General features: G+C 53.1%; 1 protein-coding gene across 3 annotated transcripts in view; it reads right to left on the reverse strand.

The window, feature by feature from the left end:
• The window catches only part of RNF43 (ring finger protein 43), a 68,188-nt gene extending 57,613 nt beyond the window's left edge, over nt 1-10,575 (reverse strand). The window contains exons 1-3 of one of the 3 annotated variants that reach the window (XM_071816884.1): nt 10,496-10,574; nt 9,886-9,943; nt 8,500-9,782 (exon numbers count right to left, since the gene is read on the reverse strand). In XM_071816884.1, coding sequence (XP_071672985.1) covers nt 8,500-8,730 — 231 coding nt within the window. In that variant the 5' untranslated portion in view covers nt 8,731-9,782; nt 9,886-9,943; nt 10,496-10,574. Of the gene's footprint in view, nt 1-8,499; nt 9,838-9,885 lie in introns of all 3 variants that reach the window. The other 2 variants (XM_065853429.2, XM_065853430.2) reach the window with 2 other exon arrangements.
• Nucleotides 10,576-11,220: the final 645 nt, after the last annotated feature.

Raw genomic sequence — 11,220 nt, forward strand, 5'->3', positions numbered from 1 at the left:
AGTCCAGCACCTCCCTGGGCAGCCATTCCAATGCTGACCACTCTCTCTGCACAGAATTGCTTTCTAATCTCCAGCCTCAATTTCCCCTGGCAGAGTTGAAGCCCATGCCCCCTTGTCCTATTGCTGACTGCCTGGGAGAAGAGCCCAATCCCCCCTGGCTAGAACTGCCCTTCAGGTCGTTCTAGAGAGTGCCGAGCTCAGCTCTAAGCCTCCTCTGCTCCAGACTGAACAAGCCCAGCTCCCTCAGCCTCTCCCCATAGGGTTTGTGCTCAAGTCCCTTCCCCAGTCTTGTTGCTCTTCTCTGGACCCGCTCCAGCACTTCCATCGCTTTCCTGACCTGAGGGGCCCAGAACTGAACACAACGCTCCAGGTGTGGCCTCCCCAATGTAGAGCACAGGGGAAGGATCACTGCCCTTGTCCTGCTGACCACGCTATTTCGGATACAGGACAGGACACCATTGGCCTTCTTGGCCACCTGGGCACACTGTTGGCTCCTGTTGAGCTTCCTGTCCATGAGTCCCCCCAGGTCCCTTTCTGCCTGACTGCTCTCCAGCCACTCTGTGCCAGCCTGGAGCACTGCAGGGCGTTGTTGTGGCCAAAGTGCAGGACCCAGCACTTGACCTTGTTGAACTTCATCCCATTGGAATCGGCCCATTTTTCCAGTCTATCCAGATCCCTCTGCAGAGCCCTCCTGCCTTCCAGCAGGTCGACACTCCCTCCCACCTTCGTGTCATCAGCAAATATGCTGATGATGGTCTCAATCCCCTCATCTAAATCATCAATAAAGATGTTAAACAGGACTGGATCCAACACTGACCCCTGGGGGACACCACTAGTGAGTGGCCGCCAGCTGGATGCTGGTGATTCCTTAACGAAGACTCAAAATGTCATGGGCAAATGAAAGGTAGCACGACATTCCCGTTCCTTACAACTGGGGAAATACGGGGAAAATAAACAGGTATTTGAAAAAAATAAACCGCGGAACTCAGAGAGGAGAGACCACCCTGACCATCCACGCCATTTATGCCTGTTTCATAGCCTGTGCTCCTGCCTGTGTCTAATCTCCAGCCCCAGAATGAAAACCCAGAAGTGTCCTAAAATATGAATGTGCACTGCTCAAGTGTGATATATCCCCCGTACTGAGGTTCGGCTGACAAGTCTGCTCTGTTTGTAAACCAAAATTTTGCATATTTGACCGTCGGCAACCCCTGTAACCCTAATTTCATGATACTGAAGACACCCAGACCTGAAGATGAAACTACCCTGCATGTTTTCCATTGCACTGATTTGTTACTCTTGTACTTTTAGGTTCAAATTTGCTTATTTTCAGACTGAGACTTTTGGGGAAAGTCCATGGCAAGCTTTTAGGTGTGTTTGAGAGCTCTACGCCTGGAAAATTACAGAGATAGGATACATAAAAATGCATGCCAAATTTTGTTCCAAATAAAGTCTAATCCACCAGAGCTCCCTTTGATCATACAAAGTTTGTAATGTTCGTATGAGTTGGATAATTCCGGATGTTTTCATTTGAAAATGATGGATTTGTATGCAATTCCGAACAGACTTTCATAATCTGCACAAAACGCCTGGTAAAGCTGCATGGAGGCACAGAACAAAAAGTGATTTCTCCCATGGTTCAGCACCGTTCAGCCCCCAAACCCAGCCTGGCCACAGCCATTGGGAATGACCAGGGCCAGTTTCCCTCCTGTTATCTCACCCCTCTCCCCGTTTATCTTCGGGAAATCACACAGAATCCCAGAGTGTCAGGGGTTGGAAGGGTCCTGAAGAGCTCATCCAGTGCAATCCCCCCGTGGAGCAGGAACACCCAGCTGAGGTTCCACAGGAAGGTGTCCAGGCGGGTTTGAATGTCTGCAGGGAAGGAGACTCCACAACCTCCCTGGGCAGCCTGGGCCAGGCTCTGACACCCTCACCAGGAACAAGTTTCTTCTCCTCTTTCAGTGGAACCTCCTGTGTTCCAGTTTGCACCCATTGCCCCTTGTCCTGTCACTGGTTGTCACCCAGAAGAGCCTGGCTCCATCCTCCTGACACTCTCCCTTTCCATATCAATCCCCATGAATGAGTCCCCCCTCAGTCTCCTCTTCTCCAGCTCCAGAGCCCCAGCTCCGTCAGCCTTTCCTCACACGGGAGATGCTCCACAATGTCCCCTTGCTCCTTGGCTCTGTCTCCACTGGGTGTGCGTGGTGCCGGTCGCTCCCCAGCGCTGTGGGTTTAACCTGTCAACCGCTGCACTTGGCTTTGCTGCTTCTCTTCAGCCCCGCGCCATGAAATCACTTGGGCCACCACAGCCGTGGCCTTTTTAATACTGAAAACCTTCATTTCAGGGTGGGTCTGCACCTACGCGTGTCATAAATAATTCTAGCGGGATGACAACCAGCGCCAGATGGTGCATGGGGAGCATTCAAGAAACATGCGAGGTGGTGGAAGATTTAGGTTTAAAGTCCTTCAAACTCCTTTTTAAGCAGAGAGCAGCGTCCCACCGCACATTTTCCAATTGGGAAAGAAGAGCCAGCACGCAGAGGTCCAGCCCAGGCTCTGCCTGTGCCCAGGAGGGGGACGGAGGTTCAGAAACAGCCGCTAAGCTCAGCTTTTCCCAGCAAGTAATTCCAGCTCAGACTCCTCACTCTGATCTGGGTTTCAGCATCCCACCTTTCAGATACACTTACACCCTACGCTAATACTGTACTAATCTACGCTGCAGGTTATACTGGATCCTATACTATCCTATAATAATGCTCTGTGTCCAAATTTTAAAAGATCTGTCTGGCCCATGTAGTTTCTGGCACACTATTTGCCTTGGGTTACTGCTGCCTTTTCAACTCAATGCCCTGTGTGGTTCCCAAGGTTCTCCTTTCCTGAGCAGTATCTATGTCACCTCTGAAGACATTTTTTAAGCTGTAAGAGCCATTCTCACAATTTCCCATTTTAAAGGTTTGTGTCCAAGTTCCACTTTTTGGCACTTAGGCGACGAATTTCCTTATTCTGCAGTCAATACAAGTGGCTCAATTCTCGCCAGCTTTTGAGTCACTTCTTGCACGTTACTTAACGCTAAGTCAAGAATCTCTTTCTGTGTACTCTGGTACTACCTGTTCCAAGAGGCAGAAACTGCTTCTTTGAACTCACCCTTATTGTGCTATCGGACCAGTTTATTCACAGGTAATTTAAGTCGCCATTATCATTTCGTTAGACTTTCCCACTTCTTTGATCTCTGTCAACATTATGCACTCAACATCCTTTTGTTGGTCCAGGAGCCAGCAGTATAGAAGACTAATATATTTACTTTCTTATGGGCTGGGAGCGTAACCCTCTCTAAGCAGTTAAGTAGGTGATTATAACTCTCCAATCACACTCCGCGTTGCAACATCGGAAACACTCTCCATTTCCAGGATGATCACGTTGCAGCAATTCCAGTGGTTAATTAGCATTGGTGTTAGAAACATGCACCATGATTCTTCTCTGAATAGGTTTGATTTTCAGCTTTTGAATCGTGCACAACACCCAAAAATGATGATTCGGGATCCTCCTCTGATTTTCACTTATTCCACCCAAACTAAAAGATTGACTTTTTTATTTCTAACAATTTATTTGTTTGAGGGGTGAGAAGATGACCCTTGCTTTGGGGTTCAGAGCCTTTAGGGAGTTTGTTCTGTGCTCTCATGGGTTTTTCCTGCAGCCAGAAGCTAAAACAACGTGCTCGGGGGGTAAACGCACGTTGACTTTCTCCTCCAGTCAAGTAACTATGAAGCTGCTGAGACTACATGGAAATGAAGCAGAAGTATTGTGAGAGTTGTGATAAAATAACGCATGTTGGGAAAACTGATTATATACTTTTATCTAATTGCTAAATAAAACTGTTGCACCGTTCTACATATCAATATGGTTTTTCTACACGCGGGAATGTGAAGTGATTGATCACTGCTTTGCCTTCTCTATAGCAGAGTAGTTCGAGTTCAAGCCTCTTCAGTGGCTCTGGAAAGACTTTGATTTCCAAGACTTCCCTTATTTTCCTGTCTGTCTGCAAACGAGCATCGTCAACTCTCGCCAGTATCACATGGAGACTGAGCTTTGGGCCAGAAGGAAACTAAGATTTATGCCCTGAAATCCACTAAAAGAATAGCAAAAATAGCAAAAGTGGGGGCTGTAAATGTTGCATTAGGGATGATATTAAAGGGAGTTGATGTGGGAAACAGCGACAGGAGCTGCAGTTCAGAGGGCACACGGTCAGTTGTCAGTGAGATCCAAGGATGTTCTTTCTCACCTACTTGTCTAAAGGGTTTGGTTCTTTCACCTCTAAGGGTGGGCAGTTTTCTGACTTCTTGGGGTCTTTCTCCATAGAATCACAGAACAGTTTGTGTTGCAGGGCCCTTCCCAGCTCCCCAGTGCCCCCCCTGCCATGAGCAGGGACATCTTCACCAGCTCAGGTTGCTCAGAGCCCCGTCCAGCCTGGCCTGGGATGTCTCCAGGGATGGTTCATCCACCACCTCTCTGCCCAACCTGGGCCAGGCTCTCACCACCCTCAGGGGCAACAATTCCTTCCTCATGCCCAGCCTGAATCTCCCTCCTTTAGTTTAAAACCATCACCCCTTGTCCTGTCACAACAGGCCCTGCTCAAAAGTCTGTCCCCATCTTTCTTATGGGCAGAAAGTACAGAAAGGCCACACTAAGGTCTCCCCGGAGCTTCTCCTCTCCAGCTGAGCACCCCAACTCTCTCAGCCTGTCCTCCCAGCAGAGCTGTTCAGCCTCGGGTCATTCCTGTGGCCCCTCTGGCCCCTCTCCAGCAGGTCCATGTGTGTCCTGTGCTGAGGACCCAGAGCTGGACCAGCACTGCAGGGGTCTCACAGAGCGGGGCAGAGGGGACAATCCCCCTCGCCCTGCGCTCCCGCGTTCCCCAGAGCCACACAGGTCACTGCAACCAGCGCCCTCGACTTCCAGCCATTTGGAAACCGCAAGCAAATTCCCAACGCTGCTTCTCCTGTGTGAGGCAACAGTCGACGCTCGGAGCACGTGCTCTCTGAACACGCTTGAAGCCAATTTCTGTCAAAAGTCCAAGGTGTTGGTTTTTTGACCTATAAAGTCTGAAGCGGCTCTGCCTACTCGAGAAATTCCTCTCCCTTTGCAGCACCAGCGTGGTGTGAGTGCCAGAGGCAGCGCTGCTGGGCAGGTGGGGGTGCAGGCAGAGCACAGGCAGGGGTGCAGGCAGGGGTGCAGGCAGGGGTGCAGGCAGGGGCAGGCAGGGGTGCAGGCAGAGCACAGGCAGGGGTGCAGGCATGAGCAGGCAGAGGTGCAGGCAGAGCACAGGCAGGGGTGCAGGCAGGGGTGCAGGCAGGGGCAGGCAGGGGTGCAGGCAGAGCACAGGCAGGGGTGCAGGCATGAGCAGGCAGAGGTGCAGGCAGAGCACAGGCAGGGGTGCAGGCAGGGGTGCAGGCAGGGGTGCAGGCAGAGCATAGGCAGGGGTGCAGGCAGGGGTGCAGGCAGGGGTGCAGGCAGAGCACAGGCAGGGGTACAGGCAGGGGTGCAGGCAGAGCACAGGCAGGGGTGCAGGCAGGGGTGCGGGCAGAGCACAGGCAGGGGTGCAGGCAGGGGTGTGGGCAGAGCACAGGCAGAGCACAGGCAGGGGCAGGCAGGGGTGCAGGCAGGGCACAGGCAGGGCAAAGGCTGCCTGCGCACCCACCGCTCACCCGCCAACCCAAAACCCAGAGAGCGCCCAGAGAACTGACCACAGGGGCAAGGGGTGGAACACGGCATCGCGGTTGTTTTAATACAGGTAAATAAGAGATTCTTCAAGTTGGCTTCTGAGAATGTAACACACTACGGTCAACATCCAGTTCTGTGGATGAGCCCAGAGAACGTGGCAGGGAGACATGAAACCGAGAAAATGTTAAAATCGCAGAATCATTTCAGTTGGAAAAGACCCTCAGGATCATTGAGTCCAACCATAACCCACCCCTGGCACTGCCCCATGTCCTGAGAACCTCATGTCCGTCTGTCCAACCCTCCAGGGATGGTGACTCCAGCACTGCCCTGGGCAGCCTGTTCCAATGCCCCACAGCCCTTTGGGGAAGAAATTGTTCCCCACATCCAACCTCAACCTCCCCTGGCGCAACTTGAGGCCATTCCCTCTGCTCCCGGCGCTGGCTACTTCTGGCACAAGTACATTTAGTGAGGCTCCATCACTTACGTGCTGGATTCCCTATATTAAATTAAGAATGTATTTCTAAAAGTGTACTGACCAGAACACTATGAAGATAATTACAAGTTAAAGAGACCTTTACTTGAATATAGGGCTAATTCTGCACCACTTACCCTTAAGCGATGTCCTTACTCCGCTGCACTAAGAGAACATGGCTTTGGGAACAGGCCGGGTGCCCCACGTGCCCCCCGAGCTCTGCAGTTTGTGTTCTGCGATGGGCACAAGGGCCGATTGCACCTTACAGGGTCTGACAGGACACAGACCACCTATCCAAAAATGGTCTAGAAACTGGACTTCCTTAACTCATCAAGATAATCACGTTATGTACCTAAATTGCATGCACAGAACCTGTTGTGAAGGCAGACGTGACCAGGCTTATGTTCTTTTAAACAAGAATTCCAATGACATCAAAGTCAAACCTAATCTTTTTTGGAAGAGTGGGATGTTGACAACCACATGTAAACTGAGATGTGCCAATAAAGCCTCATTCAGGTGTGGTTTATATCCGACTATCTAAATGTGAATTTGAAATAATTTCTTACTTATTTCGTACTTTAACAGTTAGGCCTCCGTTTCCCATTTTGTCTTCGCAGGGGCAGGAACCCACCGCAGGATCAGGACCCAAACCATCTAAATGCCATTTTATATTCCGAGTTTCGCTGTGTAGCGGCAGAATTGGAAACGGCACCATCAGACACACACAGGATGTCCCTGGCACACTTGGCAAATCCTTCCCAGGACAAACATCCCCGACATCGCCGCCTAAAACCGGACCCGGAGGATCTTCCGCGCTGGATCCGGCGGATCCGGGACAGGACCGATCACCCGCGCACACGTCGAGGTCTGAAAGCACCCCCGGCGCAGGCCGCTACCTGTGTGCAAACTCAGGTTGTGTTTCCCCAAGCCGCTCCGCTTCGAGGATGATTTTTTAAAGCACGAAGCCCATTTGTAAACCCAACACTGCTCACAACTTAGTAACCGAAACACCTCGCCAGCACAGCTGTGACAGCAGCGCGTTCAAACATCCCACTTTGTGTCACCCACACACATCCACACATCACACAACGGGGTTTCAGCTCCCCGCTCCCAAAGGGGCCACGCTCTACACTTTGCGCTCGGTTGCAACACCGCTGTCGTTTTTGTAAGGAATAAATATTGACTTTCCTGGACATTGCCTCACAGCGGAACAGGACCTTGAGTACATTTGTCTCAGGTATATTTTTTAGCCTGGTAATATAGTTTTATAGCACAGCTTTCATTCGGAGTAATCCAAAAGGTGTGGAAAACCAGGCTTCGTAAAGGCCGCAAATTGCCCGTTTTCATTCTCAGACAGGTGCCCATGTTCTAAAGCTGGCTTGACTGTATTTCTTTAATTATAAGACTATACACAATTGATTGCTTTAATTTAAATTTCCAAACTACAAACGTAATTAATATTACAACATTCCGCATTTGTCAAGTCAAGTCTGGAAAAAGCCGTGCAAAAACCAAGATTGAATATTAACGCAGGCTGCTTTGTCATTCCTTGTTCTCGAGAATAAAGCCAAGCAAATCACCAGCAGAAATGACCAGGTCTCGAGAAACTGAGCTCAAACCAGCACGTGCGGGACACCAAACCGCTCAGCTCCACCTTCAACAGCATCTCATGAGATGTTCTGCCGTTCTCTCCTTAGGAAAGGGCAGAAAGCAGCACTAAATTCACTTATCAAAGCACACGGCGGTGACACCACAGGAAGCAGAGTCCGGGTAACATTCACCGTTCGGGTACAGGCACCGCACAATGCAACAGGCAGCAGGGTGGGTGATTCCGGGGGCAAGGTCTGGGTGTTTGAGCTGTAACAGAGCCCCGGCTGTTAGCAGAAGCGAGCAGGAAACCTTACGGATCTCACACACACACGAAAAGTCACGCTTTCCGATGGATGTTTAGCGCCCCAACATGTGACTCAACACCCTCGGCTTTATAACATCAATTAAGATACGCAATAATCTCCATGGGATCAACCGACCACAGCCAAAATCCAGCATTAATACGAGCGTGGCTACGGACCGTGAGCGGGTGGAGGATCGAGCGTTTGCACACCCAGCGAGCAGGGGCACAAAGGAACAAAACACGCAGGTGGACGGTTCACACACAAAACGCCTCGTTCCTTCGCTTGGACATCTGCAGCCGGGAAATAAAATCAAACGCGCTGTGCTGGGAGCTGAAGCTGAAGGAGAGACCGGGGGAGAGACGGGGGAGAGGGCGGCAGGGGGTAAGGCAGGCGGAGCGGGTAAAACAACGCTGCTCTTACCTGCAGCAGTTTTCCTTCGGCCGGAGTCACCTCGGCGACATTTGCAAACTCCCCCTCCAGTATGATGGGCTCCACTTTGAGGGGGATCACGCGGATGATGGCTTTCTGTGCCGCCGCCCGCTCCGACTCGACCGCCGCCGCCAGCCCCTTTTGGCCCAGTCCTGCCTGCAGCGTCGCCATGAGCAGCCAAGGCCAGAGGAGAGCCAGCTGCAGCTGGGGGCCAGCACTCATGCTACCAGCTGCAGCAGCGGGCTCGGGCCACACATACCGCTCGGGAACGCGTCCTCAGCCCGCGGCGGAGCTCCGGCCCTCGGCAAAGCTCGTCGGGTTCCCGGGCGCGCGGTCCCAGCGCCGGGGAGGTGGGAGGAAGGGGAGAGCGGGGCCAGCGCTGCTCAGCGGGCAACCCCGCCGGCTCTCGCCATCGCCGCGTCTCTTCCTCGCTGCCACGTGCTCAAAGGCCGCTGGGAGCTCAAAGGCATATTTTAAACAAACGGACACCCAGAATATCCTAGATTACGAGTCCTTCCTCCAGCAGATAAATCCGGAAAGATCAGCGAAACAGGTTGCACGCAAGAAATCAGTTCAGAGAGGCAGGAACAGCAGGGAGCGTTAGGAACTCGTCAGCCCCACGGAGACGAGGCCGGGGGAGATCTCCCCATGGACGCCGTGTCCTTGTGTCTCCTGCCCAAGCGCTGGGATGATCCACAGGTCCAAAACATCCATCTCAAGTACCCCTGAGAGACACCTCAGCTTCTTGCCAGCACTCCCCACAAGCTCTCCACCTTGAACGTTACCAGCAGTTACCGGTATCCTTCTTGGAAATTATGCAGGAGGTATTTATTGAATTTATGGCGAAAAGAAAGTTTGCTTCTGTACCGTCCTCTTCCAAATCGAGCGGATCCCTTCCATCTTTCTCGTGCCAGAAGCGCTTCATTCAAGTTTGGAGATCGACTTTTCTCCCAGCAATCCGCATTCAGACTCCGGGGGCAGCTCTCCAGGATAATTAATAAGGCACAGAGCTTCTCTTCATAGTTTCAAGTTCCCAGGGAAGGAAAAGGCCCCGAGACACTTCAAAAGATTAGATACTGAGCCAAACAGGTATCGAGCAAAAAGTTACAGCATATCTGGTTTCTCTTGTACAATTTCTGTGCACGCCTGAGTTCCGGTGCGGCCGCTTCCACGCGCACATTGAGGAGATCGCAACTCAAGGCCCCACAAAATGAAACACAAAGTTCCATGGTCTGCCCAAAGGTCACATGAAACGCATCGAGGGGTCTTCAGCACTGGTAGAGTTTAGGCAGAGGGTATTTGCAATTAAAAGCAAAGTTGATCACGTTGCTACAAAGAGAAAAGCAATTTAAAAGAGAAGAAAAAAGATCTGCAAACCTGTGAGGCGGTGTGGAGTCCGCAGGGGCCGGGCCGGAGGGAAATGTCGCTGTAAATCCTGGGGAAAAAGTTATTTCCAGTAGCTTGAGAAAACTACGTGGGTCTTATAATGTTTGGATTTGGCCTTATTAAAAGAAAAAAAAGCATAATAAAAAGCTATCAGGAAAAAGAGCCAGCGAGCTCTCCGGCAGCCGTGCGGCGGGCAGGTAGGTGCGGGCAGAGCTGCACAGCCCGAAAGAGAATCCAGCGAGATCAAAGGGAGAAAATGACTGCGGGCAGAGCTCCGGGGGCAGGCACGGCTGGGAGCCAAGGGTCCGCATGGGACCGAGCGACCTGCGGAACAGCCCGAAACACCCCGGAAAAACTCCTTGGAAACACCGAAGTCTCTCCCCTTGCTCCAGCAAACGCGATGATCGGCTCTGAACGCGGAGAGCGCGAAGGAAAATAAAACCTGGACCATCGAGCAGCGCCCCGGCAGAGCCTTACCGGGCGGGGAAGCCGCTCGGAGGGGGCTGCCAGCGGCCGGACAGCCCCGCGGCTGCTGAGAGGGGATTGAAAAATGTTTAAAAAGGCTTTTTTCCAGAAAAAAAAAAATCAAAAAAAAGCTTACGAGTGAAGCGCTGATCGGAGCGGGCGGGCTGCGCTGCCGTGTCCTCCCGGCCGGCCGGCGCTCTCTACCTGTGACACAAAGTGAGGGTGGAGCCGCCGGAGCCGCCGCCCCCGGCCCGGAGCGCGGGCTCCCCCTCCCGCCCGCCGCTGGGCCGGGCCTGGCGGGACGGGCCGCGCTGGGGAGCGGCGGAGCGGGGCCGGGAGATCCGGGGAGAGCGGGCGGAGCGGGGCCGGGAGAGCGGGCGGAGCAGGGCCGGGAGACCCGGGGAGACCAGGCAGAGCGGGGCCGGGAGATCCGGGGAGAGCGGGCGGAGCGGGGCCGGGAGATCCGGGGAGACCAGGCAGAGCGGGGCCGGGAGGTCCGGGGAGAGCGGGCGGAGCGGGGCCGGGAGACCCGGGGAGACCAGGCAGAGCGGGGCCGGGAGATCCGGGGAGAGCGGGCGGAGCGGGGCCGGGTGACCCGGGCAGAGCGGGCCGGCCGGTGTGTGTCCCCGCAGGCCCGGGCATGGCCCCGGACACCACACCGTTCCGCTGCAGAAACTCTTCGGGATCTGCTGGTGCGGGAGGTTCCAGGTCGGGTTGATATCAGAGGTCTGGAATTCAGCTGCTCCACTCTTCAAACCGTCCAGCACCCCGCAGGATGGGGAGTTTCTGACCCGGGGGACGTACCCAGCGCACAGCGGTCAATAGTCTGAAGGATTTCACAAACACCTCATTCCCTTTCAC

This window comes from Patagioenas fasciata, chromosome 19, assembly GCF_037038585.1.
Source record: "Patagioenas fasciata isolate bPatFas1 chromosome 19, bPatFas1.hap1, whole genome shotgun sequence".
In the NCBI taxonomy this organism is placed as follows: domain Eukaryota; kingdom Metazoa; phylum Chordata; class Aves; order Columbiformes; family Columbidae; genus Patagioenas; species Patagioenas fasciata.